This window comes from Melopsittacus undulatus, chromosome 11 (assembly GCF_012275295.1).
Source record: "Melopsittacus undulatus isolate bMelUnd1 chromosome 11, bMelUnd1.mat.Z, whole genome shotgun sequence".
Lineage (NCBI taxonomy): Eukaryota > Metazoa > Chordata > Aves > Psittaciformes > Psittaculidae > Melopsittacus > Melopsittacus undulatus.
Genome location: NC_047537.1, coordinates 1875150 through 1891198, shown reverse-complemented (window position 1 = coordinate 1891198; position 16049 = coordinate 1875150). Strand labels below are relative to the sequence as shown.

Here is a 16049-nt window from a genome sequence, read left to right as displayed (position 1 = left end):
GCGCGCGCCCAGCCCGCCCCTCACGCACGACCCCGCCCCTCACGCACGGCCCCGCCCTTTACGTCGGCCCCGCCCCTCACGGCCGCGTAGCGGGCGGGGTGTGTCTGTGATTGGCTCCGCCGAGGCCTCTCGCGCCCACCTTTGTGCAGCCCCGGCGCCCGTCGAGAGTGGGAGGGGAAACCCCGTGCGAGGGGCGCCGCCATCTTGGGTAAGGGGGGTGATGGGGGCGCAGTGGAGTCAGCGGAGCCGCGCCTGAGGGAGCCCCGGAGAGCGGCGCAGACCCGGCCCGGCCGCTGCCCAGCACGAAGCACCGAGCGCCGCAGTGCCCGCGGGCCTAACCCCGCTGCCGCCGACAGAGCCACGCTGCACAGCCACCCGCTGCCCGAGCACAGGTACGGGGGAGCCGGGGAGGGGCACCCCTCCGCCCGGCCGGGCCTGGAGCACTAGGCCCCGCGTCGCTGTCCGGTCAGCGGCAGGTCCCACTCGGACGGGCGCTCCGCCCATACCGGCGGGATGCGGTAAGCTCCCGGTCGCCTCCCGGCCTGGGGAACGACGCTTCCTCTTGCTGCTGCCCGGAGCCGGGGCCTAGTCGGGTCCGCGCTCCCCGGAGGTGTGCGGCTGCCGGCGCCGAGGGCCGTGCGGGCCGGGCCCCGGCTTCGGCGGCTCTGACCGCCCTCGCTCCGCTCCCGGCCGCGGGCAGGACGAAGGGGCCGCTGGGGCTGAGGGGGTCGGAGCTGGCGGGGCAGGAGCTAGGCCGCTGCTGCACTGCTTGTCGCCACCGCCTTCTCTGCACTGCACACTCCTGTGACACGCCACCACCGAGTACTCATGCGGGTTTATATATGGTATATATGTGTGTGCTCCTTACGAATTGGAATTGCCTGTAGGGTGTTTACTGTATATACATGTTACACTGTGTGTCATCCGTACTTGTGATTCTTATGCTGCCCAGCGCTGTCGTGAACTTAGACAGAAAAATAACTTCCATGAGGTCCGAGGGCAGTGCCACTTGTTATTCGAGAAAGCACCTGAAGTATTCTGGATGTGTGGTCTGTTTTCTTTGGTCAATGATAATTCAGGTTAAACAGGAGACAGATTCTGTTATTTAACCCAGTTGTGTGTTGCCTGTTTACAAGAGGCTGTTAAGGTTTCGGTAATGTCCATGGATAACTTTGTCTTGAGTGGAAATGGTGTTGAATTATCCTTGCTTAACCCTAACCCTGAAGGACTTAATACCTAAATATCATATAGCATAATATGGATTAAAAAGGCATTTGCTAGCTTCTTGTAGGGATTTGAAAGTGCTGCAAATCTGAATGGAAGAAAGAAGCTCCTGTTTTCCATGTTATGAATAACAAAAAGCTAATGTGAAGGACAGCAGTTTGAAAGCAGACCTGTTCGACTGGAGGTACTAGATGTAAAATGTAAATAGGTGTTTTAAAATGACTTGTTTAATCCTGTGCATACGATGGTACTTGCTCATGCTTGGGTCATATCTTGCTGTATCTTTCTGAGACAATGGACATAAACCTTATTTAGTGCTGTTCCACAATGTGTTTGTGACTTGTGCTCTCCAAGGTGAGGACTTCAGATAGTGACATCTTGTTCTGATTTGTTAGACTGACAACAAAACTCTTGTGGTTCTGTATATACTGTCCCTAAACTTACCTGGTATCTGTGGAACTTGGTTCTCTTGTTACAAGTGCAGATGGGCTACAGGTTAGACTGTGTTATAGGAAGAGGAAAAATAGGATAAACAAAGACATACAAAAGAATAAAGGACTATGCCTGAGAGAATGGACATGGGGGAAAGTGTTCTTGCTGATGGGGACAGGTATGCAACATTTAATGAGCTGGGGTGTGGTGAGTGAGAAATGAGCATCAAAATGCAGGAAGTTTAGGAAACAAAATGGAGGAACTGAATGGAGCAGGATGTGAAACCTTTAAAGGCTCACCAGCACAGCATGTGTATGTCTGGATAGCTGTGGAGGGAGATCAAAACACGATGATAGTATGATACATAGCCTTGATCTAAAAATACACAGAGTCAAAGTTCTCATATAGGAAAGGAATTGAAGGCCTGTGAAGTCTTTAGAAATACTTAGTAGGCCTCAGGCTGAGGTAAGATGTTTTACATGATTAAAGAACATAGCAGATACATTTCTTCAAGAACAGCTTGAACAGGGCTCTGCGCAGCTGAAGCTGGTTAGGCTGAGCCTGGTGGCCTGCAGACCTCATCTGCCTTCACTGAAAGAGTAGCTGGGCATGGGAATAAAGAGGAAATGCAAAGTGATGTTTAGCAGCACATCACAAGAAGTTTGCTGGGTCGCTGCCTGATCAAAGATCAGTTCAGCCACATTTACTGTCTTGGGCTAATTGTATACTCTAATGAAATCCAAATGGGGAAAGCTAAAGATGATGACTCTAGAACACAAGAATGAGTAAGGCACTGGCCAGCAACAAGTAATGATGGCAGATGTGAGAGTATTGGGCTGCTAGCAGGCTGCTGATGTGAATCCTCAGGGATTGGTCTCAGGAGAGGGCTTTATAAAGACACGCCTGCAAAACATACATAAAAAACATAAGAGGAGGCTCTGGGGCCATCCTCTTAGAGAGGTCTGAGATGTTTGTATCTTCTGGAAGACCTAAATGGTGAAATCAGAGGACCACAATTAAACTTAATTGTAGCAGACCTCATAGCTTGCTGTGGACAACAGACTTGAGGGAATCCACTGCTCTGGTGTATTCACTGATAACCTTTATTACCTTCCAGTTGGTGTGATCTTTATGGAAGACCACAACTGAAGCAATTAGACTGTATTTGTAGCAGCCTCCTTGAGTAAGGTACCAGTCAGACCACATTGTTGTGTTTGTTTGACAAAGGTCTTGTCAGGGGAATAGTGCAATTATTAACTGAAACAATCCTGCATCTCCCTACTTCTTCTCCCCTTATTGATCTCTTCTCAGTGCTTGCTATTCATTAACATCTAAATAAACATGGAGGGAAGAGGAGGATCATGGCCTGGGAAGGACGAGAGCCACCTATTAGTTGTGTGTTGAGTCTTAGGAGCTGTTCTAAATAATAGTTCTTGGTTGCATCCTCTTCCCCCTATACACAACTAACATTTTCTTCCAAATGGAAAAACTAACAGCTCTTTAAAAGTTGTTTCAGTTCATGAAAGGAATGATGTGATTGCATTACCTTTAACAGAAAGGACCCCGGCTTCAGCTGTGGGATCCCTTCCTGTTGCATGTCCTTGAGGAATGACTGAAAGAGCAAGTGCCTGATGAAATGCAAAGTGCCTCAGCCTGGCTAAGCTGGTCCTCTGCCTGTTGAGTGAGGTGTTTTTAAGGCGGTCTGAAGCCAGTAGCTGTTTCCCAAGGTGGTATCTCTGTGGCCTGGCCAGTTGATGGTATTAACTGCACAGTGTCTAACAAAACCTGTGTGTACAGCTTGTGGTCTCCTCTAATAATAGTCCTGCTTCTTGCTGAGTATAAAGCTGGAACATTTCTCTATGCAAATGATATCCAGTGAAGACTTAAAACGGACTGTGTCCTTGAGTTGAGCTGGAAAGAACTGCCCACAAAACTGTCTCGCGAAAACTGGTGTGGATGTGATATTTACAGTTACAGGGTTCTGATAAAGAACATTATGGCAGTGTGCTGAGAGTGACCTTATCTCAGCTTGTATGGATGTATGCTGGTACTGGAAATAAGGCTGCAGTGAGATGTCAACATACGTGTGTAGTGCTTGTTGATTAGAGGAGTGCCAAGGTGTACTAGGGGAGTAGTAAGTGTACGGAGATCTCATTGAGGTCATCTTTAACTTCTTATAAATTAGAAAAGCCTCCAAGGAAGAAGTCAGTACGTGGCAAATGGATTATGGTGACACTGTTCACTGTAGCATTTCCAGTCCAAACTGTAATGCAGAAATTAACTGTCCATGCTTTGAAACTGGCAGAAATCTGTGTATGGTGAAGCACGATCCTCTGGCTAGTTGCCACCCTGAAATCCTGCTCTAAGCTCTAGGGAAGCATTACCTCTGTCTCAGAAGGGAGCCAAAACTTGTTCCAAGTTGGCGGACTTTCCTGGAAGATGGCAGGTAGACCAGGCTTCCAGACTCCTGCTTTCTGTTAACAGTCAATTCATGGGTGATTAACTTTGTTGTATTGTATAATGCCAGCAGTGGCCAAAGGTAAGTTATGTGTGCTTGTGTGCAACTCGGTCCTGCAGTTCTTGGCTCACCCAAGAGGAAAACCCCCAGCCTCCCATATTGGGATTATTCAGATTCACACACCTGGAACAGAGGGCTGTGAAGTGGAGGTAGAGCTGCAGATTGTATGGATGGTGGTGCTGTCAATGTATTAGCTCCTTGCATTAACATGTAGCTAATGTTTTTGTGTTTACTGAATCCTCTTGTGCACTGTTCTTGCCTGCCTTCCTTCTGCAGTAAATGCTGAGATTGTCATGTTTCTGAGACTGAATGGTCCACATGGCCTCTGTGTTTAGCTTGTATTTCCACTTCAACACAGAGTTCTTCTAGAATATCAGTTTTATTCCAAAATCTTAGTCCAGTTGGAATTCCTGCTAATCCTTATTGGAATTTGAGTGTTTAAAAGCTTGTTGTTTTGTGGTTGGGAGGGTTTAAAGTCATCTGCTCTCCAGAAAAGAATCCTGACCTTTAGTAATAATTTATAGAGTATCTCAAAATCTTTCCTATAATGTGACCCTTGGAATGAATGTAATCCCAAAGTGTTGCTTGATTTTTACAGTTTAACTCCAGAAATTGTGTTTAAATTGAGCATCTGTGCTGCCACAAGCTCTCAGTGCTTGTGTCTGTCAGACCCAGTGAGTAACTGGGAGCTCTGTGGGACTTAAGAGGAGGCCTAGGCTCACATACAGGTTAATTTCTCTGTCAGTGTTGCTGTCAGTGAGCCGTTTCTCCAAGCTATGGCCACTGTGTGTTAGGTCTGGCTGCACACAGTGGGCTGTGTGGTATCTCTCACCTTCTTTAGGGGCCTAATGTTGCTGCAAGAATAAGGGTGAAGTTGTAGCTATGAGAATTGGCTTGAAGTTAGTCCTCCCTTCCCACCCGTTTCTGTTGCCAAGCACAGGATTTGATTTTCCAACTCACTCTGAAGCTGAAACTGATTTTGATGCATATGTTGCAAAGCAGTGACAGTTCTTTTACATTGAAAGAGCATAGTTAGAGTGAGAATTGACATGCCTTAGCAAGCAAAACCAGTCAAACATGTATATTTAGCAGTAAAGATTCTAGCTGAGAGACTTCAAATTCAGTTCGTGATGTAGCCTGAACAGAGTTCCCAGTTTGTCCATTCTTAAAAGACAAAGAGTCTTCACCTTCCAGTGATGGTACTTGCAGGCTTGGAGGTGGGGCACGTTCCTTTCACTTGTTACATACAGCAATCTTAAAGTCATGTGCTTGGGAACAGGAAACTGAGTATTTCTGGGTCCTCAGCATTCCTCAGCCACCTTAGGGACTTTGTGAAGCAAGGGAGGGTCACCTGGGCTTCTGTAGGACACATTCATAGCCCCATGAGTGGTTCTCTACCTTGGTACCAGACTGAATGGAGCTGTGAACACAATCCTCCAGCTTTACTTAGAAAGTAAATGGCAAGTGAAGAACAAAATGCATTGGATCACAAGATGCTTGGTTTGAATGTTGCTGCTATTGGGACATGCTGAGAAGAGGAAGAGCATAATGTGTGAAGATAGATTCAGAAAATGTGAAGTATTGGGTGTTTCCACAGTGACACATTAATTTTGAGCTCTCTATGGAGCAGTTACTTGTTTTAATTTGCTGGTGTTGAAAATAATCAGTGCATATATTGGAGCTGATACTGTAACTCTGGAATCTTCCAGGCAATAAGGCAGGCAGGTTGCTGGCTTGCTTGGTAAAGAGCAGTGTGTTTCCAGCCATGGATGTGAATTCTTACCTAGTACAGTGATAAGAGATGGTCTGTTCACTCTGTGGTGGTTTGACAGAGGCTGAGGAGGACAAAGGTGGTGAGGGGTGGCTGTGGGAGATTCCCTCTGCTAGGGCAGAAGTTTCCTCTAAAATTAGCTTGATTGACACGACTGTTCTTGCAACTTGTGCAGCACTTGGTGTGGAATTGTGTCTTACCAGCATATACAAGAATTATGGTCCAAAACCGTCCTTTGCTTACTGTCTTAAACTTGGGTTTATAGACCTGCATGTGTATATATAGGACTGAGCATGGATGCTTTGCTTGGGATAGAAGGAGTTGAGAGTTTCCATATCCTGAGCCAACTGTGTCGGAGGCACAGGTCAGCGCCTGGCACCCAGCAAACCCGTCCCAACCTCCTGCTGGTGTGGTTCCTTCAAGGGCTAGATAAGAGCCTTTGCTTTAAACCTCTGCTGTGCAGTGGTGGCTGTGTGCTGCCATGAGGTTTGCTGTCAGTCACCTTGCTGGTGGCTGTGGCTCACTATTGTGGATTAACTGTGGCTGTGGAAACAATAATTTGCTTTACCAAAAGTTAGAGGCTTGTGAGCTTTCCTGGCTGTTTATTCCCTTGCAGCCCTGGTTGCGTTTCTCATGTGAATGCCACATGACTGACTGAAAATCTTCCTAGGCTAAAGCAGTGTTCCTCATAAGAACTTCCATAGCTTTCTCAGGGCTGGCCTGCTGCCACGCAGGAGCAGGGAAGGAAATGGTGAATTCCCACTAGAAATTTTCCACTTGCTTAACTGATCCCACTGTGCCTGCTTTAACTTAAAACCTGGGACAAAAGGAGGTGTTTTGCATCCTCTATGGTAACTGGCAAGATCTGGCCTGTGCAGATTTGTAATCCTGGTTAACTGACATACCCATTGGTAAGTCAGCTATTGCTCCTCGTAGGTTTATGCAGCTGAAGACAGTTGTGATTCCTCCTACACGTAGGAAAGCATAGGAAACTCCGGCATATTGGAAGTGCTTACCCCAATCTAATTTTGACTCTCTCTTAAAAAAGAGAACCTTCTAAGCCTTACTGCAGACTGCGGTGCTGACGAAGCCACAGAGATGTTAACTAACTTCCTGAACATCTGATTTGTGGCTTCTAGAGCTTCTTTGACATGGGCATGTAGCAGTCTGAGGCCAGCTAAGGATGCTACAGCATTCTTTCCTGTAGTTAGCTTTTTGATGCAAGCTGCACTCTTCCCTTCGCTCCTTTTGCAAGCCTCATCAGTGAAGTAATAGTCCCAAATTGTTGGTATTGTTAAACCTCTTCAGACTTTACTTTTGGAGTCAGATTTTCTTTTCAGTTAATATGTTGGGTGTTTGAGCATGTTTCAACTTAGAGGCCGGACTGGCAGGGGTTCAGGGCTAGTGATGTGGGAGTCTTGACAAATGACACTAATTTGGTGACTGTGGGGAAGTACCAAAACCTGAACTGTGAGTGAAAGTGTAGTTGTGGGGGCAGGAAGGGGAAGGGAGGGTTGGTTTGCTTATGTGAACTACAGTGAATGAATTGGGTTGAGTTTGGTGAACAAGTAGCAGTTCTGATGTGTTCTGTTTTCTGTTTTAGTGCCACAATGGCAACTGCACCTTACAACTATTCCTACATCTTTAAGTACATCATTATTGGTAAGTACTGCTGGGCTCATACCTGTTTATGTTGATGTGTACATGCATGACAGCCTTCCTCCCAACCCTGGGGTTGTGCTCTTGGTGACTTCTGTTGTTACTTGCTGTATAGGAGTGGTTCTTCCAGTTAATTGTCCATCCTCAGTCCCTCACAGGTATCACCTTGCTTGCTCTAAAGCTTGAGCGGGTGACAATGTAACAGCAAATACCTTTGTATGCCACAGAGCTGGAGGTGACTTGGGAGGAGGGCAAGTACCAGTGCCTGTGTTACTATTCAAAGTAACTGTTCTTAACGTAATGTACTTCAATATTCTCGAACAACTTCCCTGTCAGAGCCATAACACTTGTCCCTCTCCATAGCACTACAAAAAAGCATCCTAAAAACATACATATATATGCTCCCTATCAAAATACAGTTTATATTTGGAAAAAAAATTGCTAACTCAATTTGAAAGGGGGAAAATCTTGAATGGGAGTTAACACAGCTGGCTGTTGTTGGTTCAGGTTTGCTGTATAGCACCTTCCCTCTGCATCATTAGCCTCAAAGGTTTTAGAATCTGTGCTGAAGACACAAGTGATAATTGGAATCCATCGCAAGTGATAATTGGAATCCATTGCTTCAGACAGGCTTCAACCCTCTGTCAGTCTGCGTGTTTGTGTTTAAATGTAGCTTTTAGCTGCACCTTCCTTGGCTGTTTACAGCCAGGGACTTGATTGCATTAATTCTCCTGGAAGAACTGGTCTTGCTGTTCATTGTTTAATTCTTAATGCCCTTGTGTAGGTGTAAGTGATCTGCAGTCTTGTAATAGTTTGTAACTCAGGCTGCTGTGACAGCCTCAGCCTTGCTTCTTAACAGCTCTTGCTCTTCCTCCCTGCTGGCATTGTGCAAGTGTGCAAGTGGAAGTGAAGCAATTTCTTGGTGTGTTCTGGTTGGTTGTCGGTGGTTTTGATGTCTTGACTAGCAATTGCAAGTGAGATGGGAGCATGGTAATCACTCAAAAGGTGTGATTTCAGTGTTGTACAGGTTTGCTTCTCATAACCTTGTGAAATACAGTTGTAAAATCAGTGATTCAGATTGAATTGTCCTTGAGTTGTCTGCTCCATCCTTGCTTGCAACCCTGTTACCAAAGCCAGTGCAAAAGTTGATGAATTTAAGGTCTGAGACCAAGTACAAACATCACCTGCTAGACCCAAGGAAGGGTCTGCCTGTCTCTGTACCATTCCTTGTGTAGGATGAAGGAAATGTGCTTTTTGCAACGATGATGTGGTGTCAGCCTTAACTATTCTTTCTGTAACAGGGGACATGGGTGTAGGAAAGTCCTGTTTGCTTCATCAATTTACAGAAAAGAAGTGTGAGTATTTCAGTTCACTGTATTTATTCTCACTGGTACACTTCATCCCTCTTTCCTGCCTCTTTGCTTCCATGGTGCATGAGCTCGATGTGGTGTCTGCCTTCATCTGTGTGGCTTTGCTTTGTACTTGCTTACATTTGTTTTGATTCCTGTAGATGTAGTAACAAAATGTTGATGTATTAGAGGCAAAACTGTTGCTTCAGTCAGTCCTGCTTGTGATGAGGGGAAAGACTGTGTCTGGTTTGGGTTTTTGGGGAATTCTGACCCAAGTGAAGTTTCCTGTCTGAAAGGTGCATGTTTTCAGTATTGGTGTAGCTTCCATACAAGCAGTGGAGGTTGTTAGTGCTGTTAATGGCTTCAAAAAGAAACAGATTCCCTTTTCTCTCACTCTGTTGCAGACTTAAGCAGCCCTGTCATTCTCTGTAGCTGCTGTGGCTCATGACCTGTGTGCTGGTGTTTAACACTTACTCCAGTCTGACTCACCTGCAGTGTTTTTCATCTGTGCTATCATCACTAATTAAGAATTAGCTTCAATTCCTCATGCCTCTTGTGTTGGTGCTTGCAGTGGCTGTTACCTCTCTGGCATCCCATGTCGCTCACACTCGGGGGCTGAGCCTGTGGGTATTTATTAATACAAAGTCAGTCTCTGCCCTGTGCTCCTTGATGTCAAAGTAAGTGGGTAGGAGCTACAATTCACACTGTTTCTGGTTTCTAGTAGAAATAGAATTCTTTAACAGTTGCTTTGAATTCAAATTCCCATTCAGTCAATTCCTTAAATACTGTTTTGCTTATGGCCAAGCTCTTGATGACCGTTTGTCTTGTCCTTAGTCAGCATTAAGCTGAAGCAGTACAACCAGACTGTCATGACAAACACCTCTACTACAACACTGTCACTAACTGTAGGTAGCTTGGATAGTTACTCATCCTGCATTTCTTCATCTTTCTTAAAGATGAGCTTATTAAGATGAGTCTGTTGTTTAGAAAGATGCCTTTAAAGGTTTGATTTGCTGTGATGATAGCTACTTATGAGACTGGCCTTTACCTGTGGACAGTCATGCTACTACCATGTCTGGAACAACTTGGATATTTGGTTTTGAAGCTGTCCTACAGACTTTTAACTGTATCTTGGTCATTCATAAAGACTTATCTTTTCCTGCTGCACTGAAACAATGAACTTGGGTAGGCTGAGAATCAGCTGACTCGATACCGTATGATGGGTACGGCCAGACAGCACCAGTATAGATGCAGCAGAGAAGGCAAGGAATTCCATAACCATTAAAATGAAGTTCAGGAAGTACTTCTGGAATGATATAGTTTGGGTACTGCAGCTGTAAAAACGCTTTCCTAGAGACTGAAGGATCTAGTCAAGGTAACTGAAAAGTGGTGATGGTACAAGGAGACCTTGTGCTAGAAAGATCTGATCTTTGCTCTTTATTTTCCACGGCAGTTATGGCAGATTGTCCCCACACAATTGGTGTTGAATTTGGCACAAGAATAATTGAAGTTAGTGGCCAAAAAATTAAACTACAGATCTGGGATACAGCAGGACAAGAGAGGTTCCGGGCTGTCACACGGAGCTACTACAGAGGAGCCGCGGGAGCTCTCATGGTCTACGACATCACCAGGTGAGGTGCTTGGACTGGCGTGTCTCATACTGCAGCTCTGCGTGTGCCTGGGGAGCTCTTTAGACACCGTGTCTGTCCCCTTCACTTGAAGGACTCAGTCTGGATGGGTTTGTGTCCTGATGTGTGAAGGAGGCACTTGTAAATGCTTGAAGTACTGAAAGAGCTGGAAAAGACACATAAGGAATTACGTGAGCTGCTTTTGTTGGAAAGCTTCACTGCTGACAGGCCTGAGGATCTGGGCTATGTAAATGTGCTTAAGAGGCTGTGTGGAGATGAGAGTGTTGCAGCAGTCCAACCTCTTGCCCTCTTCACGCTGTATTTCTCTAACAAAATGTGTTGGTACAGAAGCCATCCTCTCTTCTTCTTATAGGTGAAAATTAAAGATCCTGCTAAAAGAATAATTAATTAGGTGTGCCACATGAAATACTTCTACTTGTATCCGTGTCCAGTCTAGGGGTGCTCTCGGTATTCTTTGTATAGGTGTATTTCCTGTTTGTTTAAATCTTGAGTAAAACATGAGTTTGTGCACCGTTTGTTACCAAAGCTGCTCACTGCACACTGCTCTGTGAGAGTATTGGCCAGGAAACCCTTTAGTGTGTTCTGTACTAGACAATAGAAACCCTGTCCTTGTGAGGGCAGACACATGGGTTGGGGTCTCAGCTGTGCTGTCAGAGTTGCTCAGGGGGTTTGCAGTTGGCATGTTCCAACCATGATCCAGGGGCATACAAGATGCTGCAGCTTTGTTTGTCGTGAGGCTGGGGGGCAGAATTGGGATGACAGACATCAGTGTGTTCAGTGGGTGCTGGCTGAGCTGTTGCACTAGCTGTGTTAAAAGATACTGTGGCTAAAACCATTCTCCTTGACTCCTTGCAGAAGAAGTACGTATAATCACTTAAGCAGCTGGCTGACAGATGCAAGGAACCTCACCAATCCAAATACTGTAAGTTGGGCTATATTTGACTTGAAAACAGTATTGCTGCTCTCCAAGCAAGAGATGTAGGGCTTGGGCCAAAGCATCTGCAGTGGTAGCAGGGCTCTCTGAAATAAGCTGCCTGTGGTTGCTCAGCTACTTTAGCTCCAGTCACTCTCATGTCCCATTTTGCAGTGTACCAGTGACTCTTCCTTACTGTACCCAGAGCAAAAGCCAGGCTGCTGTGCAGGAAAGCCCTGGTTTCTTCTCAAAGTCTTGTGTTTCTCACTGTTCAGGAGCCTGTTCTCAGCAGTTGGAGGCAAAACTGTGATTGAATGGGGACAAACCTTAACTTTCATTACCACTTCTTGCTTTATGGTGGTAAGGAGGTGAATGATGTGTCCTTAGATTGGAAAGGAAATGGGATCTTTGGCAGAAGTTGGCCAGGACTTCTGGAGAACCTGGGGTTGGAAAGGCTTCTCTGTCTCTGACTGTACCACAGAGCTGTTGCCCAGACCGCTGTAACTGTTGTTCACTGAAGTCTTCCTCCAAGTGCTCCTCAAACACTTCAGCACCAGGCTCATGGGAAGACTCTGCTGTGATGAAAGAGAACTTGGGAAAGTTCTGGCTGGATTAAGATGCTTAAACAAGTGCAGGAAGTGGTTCAGAGCACAGCTCTCACCAGGACACAGTGGGGCTGTAGAGCTGCTGCTTTTTAGGACCTCCTCTCATGAGAGCAGCCTAAAGCAGCAGAAAGCAATGGCAGGAGCTGCTGATCAAGCTTTATAGAGGGGGCACTACTGGAGCAGTGTTCTGAAGGTGCATGTTCTGCTGTGGAACACTTCTGTGTGTTTCTGTCTGGGGTTTTGCCTGAATCCTGAGCATGGTAGTGACAAGCTCATCAGTTTCTTCCCAGACTAATTCTCTCTCTTCTGAACCAGGTGATAATCCTCATAGGAAACAAAGCAGATCTGGAAGCACAGAGGGATGTCACATATGAAGAAGCCAAACAATTTGCTGAAGAAAATGGTGTGTGTTTTCTCTTGAGCTGTTATATTTCCTACAGGACAGTGATGTTAAAGTGACTCCTCAGCAAGCTTATGCTTCCAAAGTAATGTAATTGTATGTGCAGACTTCTGCTGTGCCTCAGTCTGGCTTAACTGTAACTGTGCTTAGTTCTAGGAATCAGCTTGTGTGTTGATGCCTTAACTTAGTCATGAAAGACTGTTTAGTGCTAAAACAGTGTCTTGCATGTTATCTGGAGGTTGCAGTGTGGCTGGTTTAGGGCTGTTTGGAGCATACTATGCATTGACTGCTGAACCTCTGTTTCTAAACAGGTTTATTGTTCCTTGAAGCAAGTGCAAAAACGTAAGTTACCTTTGTCTGCAACTGTGATTCAGATGTGATCAGTTCAAGAGGATTATATTGGTTATGACTAAGGACAGTTATAGTTTAGGTGTAGCAGGGATCTACAAGTGCAAACCCAACAGACCACTGGCTCTGAGTTCTCTTAGAGTGGCCCCAGTCCCTTTGGTAGCTGACAGGAGTCTGCACCAGACCTGGGACAGGCTGCGTTGGCTGGGGAGCTGCTGGAGTACAGGGATCGGGTCTCCAGTGACACCAGTAAATGTGTCTCCAGCTGGCACTCTTGGAATGGAACCCTTGAAAAGGATGTGATTTACAGTGGCTCCTGAGCTTGCAGCCACACAGCTGCATGGGTGGCTCCATGCTGATTTTTGCTTGTTAGTGTTTGGGAATGTGTTTCTTCCTCCTGGCTAGTCCCAGTAGGTTTAATGGCTAGGGAACCTGGGCAGCCTACTGAAGGCTGTCCCAGGATGGGTTGAGACTCAGTGAGGCATCTGCTTTAGGTACCAAAAGCTGTTTTTGCATGCCAAGGGACAGGCATATCCCAGCAGGGTGCTTGTAGCCAACTGCCTCCCCATCCTGCCCCACCTGAGTAACTCCTGCTGCTCTCTTCATAGCGGAGAGAACGTCGAGGATGCCTTCCTGGAGGCTGCCAAGAAAATCTACCAGAACATCCAGGACGGAAGCCTGGATCTGAACGCTGCAGAATCGGGTGTACAGCACAAGCCATCGGCTCCGCAGGGCGGGCGGCTAACCAGTGAACCCCAGCCCCAGAGAGAAGGCTGCGGCTGCTAGTGACCTCCGTTCCCTGGCTCCATTTCTGACCCTTCACCTCTGTCTGTCGGGAGCGGTGCTTTTGACTGCTGCCCTGTCTTCTGTACATCCTACTGGGTTTAATTAAACTCTTGAGACAAGTTTAACACAGTACTAAACTGCTAAACAACGTTAGATGTAATCAGGTTATCAAAGGCAAGTAGAGTAATAAAACCTCTCCTGCATGGTAAATCTAGAAGTTTTTTTTTCCTTGATTGTCCTTGTGATAGTGTCACCGATACCTAATTTAAACCGAGCACTGATGCTGGACTCCTGATTTCACACTCTCGCAGGGCTTTGTCTTGTACGGTTTCATTTGATGGTTCTTTGGCCTTTCTCCCCCACCTCTGACCGTTTAGAGCTGTCTGTAGTAAAGGATGAGTTTTTTGCTGTGAAACAACTGCCGATGGTAGCGAGGGGCTGGGTAACAATGTGCTTCTGTTGGAGGATGTCCCTGTGGTGTGTGTGGGGTCGGGGCGGGCTGGCGCCGCAGCGTGCACAGGGACACGTGCTCGGAGCTTGACGTCGGTTTTCTGCCTCTTTTCTCCTTTCCATTTGTTAACCGAACGTAAATATGTATAAAATTTGAAGGAACTGAGCTAACAGTTAAATACATCCTGTGTATATGATTTTAATGAAGAAAAACTGATTACTGGCACTAGAACAGTATGTAAGAAACCCCCCATTTGTACAGTACGAGCTGTGTGTGACCACGTTAGCGCCGAGTGCCGCTCACTAACACAGGCCTCATCCCTGGTGTCACCCACGGCCGGGGCAGCTCGAGTCCCCATGCAGACATTAACACTAGTGGGATCCGTGTCTCATCTTTGCACTGTGGTGTTGGTTAAACCCCGTCGTGTGCAATCAGCAGCGCGCTAAACCCCGCTTAGCTCTTGGGATAAGCGTTTTGCATTGCTGGGCTGTCGCCTGCCTCGTGCCCTGTGCTGAGGCAGCTGCTCTCGCACATCCTGCGCTTCTCTACCTGTAACTCCTGCAGTGGTCAGAGCCTGGCCTGGGCTGCAGCAGCACCGGTGCTCTCATGGGATTTGGAGCTACTGTTGTATTTTTACCAGGCCCATGTGAGGGTTTCTGTAAGACTTGGGCTTCTTGAGCCTTTGAGTCCATCCTTCACGGGGTGCACAACCTGTAATGCTGTATCAAAGGGAGGTGTCAGGTGGTGACCGTGCACCTGAGGCTGTTGCTGAGCTACACATGGCTTCACTGTGGCTGCACGTGCAGCCTGCGTGAAGCTGCACTTGGGAAGCACCACGCTTGGTTTGAAAAGGGCAGGGGCCTGTGCTTAACCATGGTCACATGTCCAATGGTGCAGGGTTTAAAATACAGAGTAGTCTTAAAATCCCTCCCTAGACACTAAAACTACAATGTTCAGACTTGTAAGTAACCCGTGGTACCAGAGTATTGTACAGTCAATGTTAAATCAAAGCCAAAACTGGAATGTGCAGACAATAGGATTTGGGTAACTTGTGCACTGTCCCTTTGTTTTGTCTGGTTAGTCCTTTTTTTAACTAATACTCTTAAGTAGATGGGTATGTTCAGGATCTACAGCTCACATCCTGCTTCAGCCAAGGCTGCACCACAAAGGGTTCACCCAGGGACCACGACCTGCTGCTGCTGTGAAGTAGATGTTGTAATGACTCCAGCTTGCTGAGGTGCAATACCTGTCCTCCCAGTTACAGTAGGTCTCATTGTTTCTGTCACAGAAAGGAGCTGTTGGACTGCTGTACTCCTCATTTGATGTAACGATGCTATTAATCTAAATATTTGTAAATAAAGTACCTGTATCTAGATAAACGGCCCTCGCCTCTGTTATTTCCTCTGGCCCTCTCTGCTTGGGCTGTGACTTGAAGGGTGGTTCCCTGGTATCAGCCTGAGGTGATGTCCCATCCAGGGCACAGGGCTTGAGGACAGCAGCTTCCTCAAGGCTGGGTTGGATGGGGCTTGGAGCAGCTGCTCCAGGGGAAGGTGTCCCTGCCTGTGGCAGGGGTTGGAGCTGGATGTGTTTAAGGCCCTTTCCACCCCAAGCTGTTCCAGGGTTCTATAATGTGATTCCTTCATCAGGGGATGAGGAGTGTGAAAATTCCTTGTGGCAATGGTGTATGTTCTAAGTGGGAAAAGCTCCACAGGCTTTTCCAAAGAGGAGTGCTGGAGCCCAGGCTGTTCACGGTGTGACAGGCCAGGGCTGAGGCCAGCCCAAGCACCCAGAGCACTGTTGTGCTGTTTAGTCCCCAGTGCAGTGTGATCCCTTCTTGCTGCATAGCAAAGATCCACAGGGATCATGTGGATGAGAAGGCAGGACTGAGGATGAGTTCCAGCCCTGTCTGGAGGGAAAGGAGGGATGAGGCTTGGGGGAGAGGCA

At 46.8% G+C, this 16049-nt stretch overlaps 1 protein-coding gene across 1 annotated transcript; it reads left to right on the top strand.

The window, feature by feature from the left end:
- Positions 1-179: 179 nt before the first annotated feature.
- On the top strand, positions 180-15484 carry RAB14 (RAB14, member RAS oncogene family). Its single transcript, XM_005146297.4, has 8 exons — positions 180-392; positions 7549-7607; positions 8906-8959; positions 10407-10584; positions 11458-11524; positions 12436-12523; positions 12832-12862; positions 13477-15484. The coding sequence occupies exons 2-8, from the start codon at positions 7556-7558 to the stop codon at positions 13652-13654; spliced, it is 648 nt and encodes a 215-aa protein (XP_005146354.1). The 5' UTR covers positions 180-392; positions 7549-7555; the 3' UTR covers positions 13655-15484.
- Positions 15485-16049: the final 565 nt, after the last annotated feature.

Bases quoted from the DNA above. Each gene is read 5' to 3' on its own strand.
- RAB14 (XM_005146297.4), top strand. From the start codon at position 7,556: ATGGCAACTGCACCTTACAACTATTCCTACATCTTTAAGTACATCATT. The intron at 7,608-8,905 runs GTAAGTACTGCT...TTTCTGTAACAG, and splicing joins CTTTAAGTACATCATTATTG to GGGACATGGGTGTAGGAAAG. The intron at 12,863-13,476 runs GTAAGTTACCTT...CTCTCTTCATAG, and splicing joins CTTGAAGCAAGTGCAAAAAC to CGGAGAGAACGTCGAGGATG.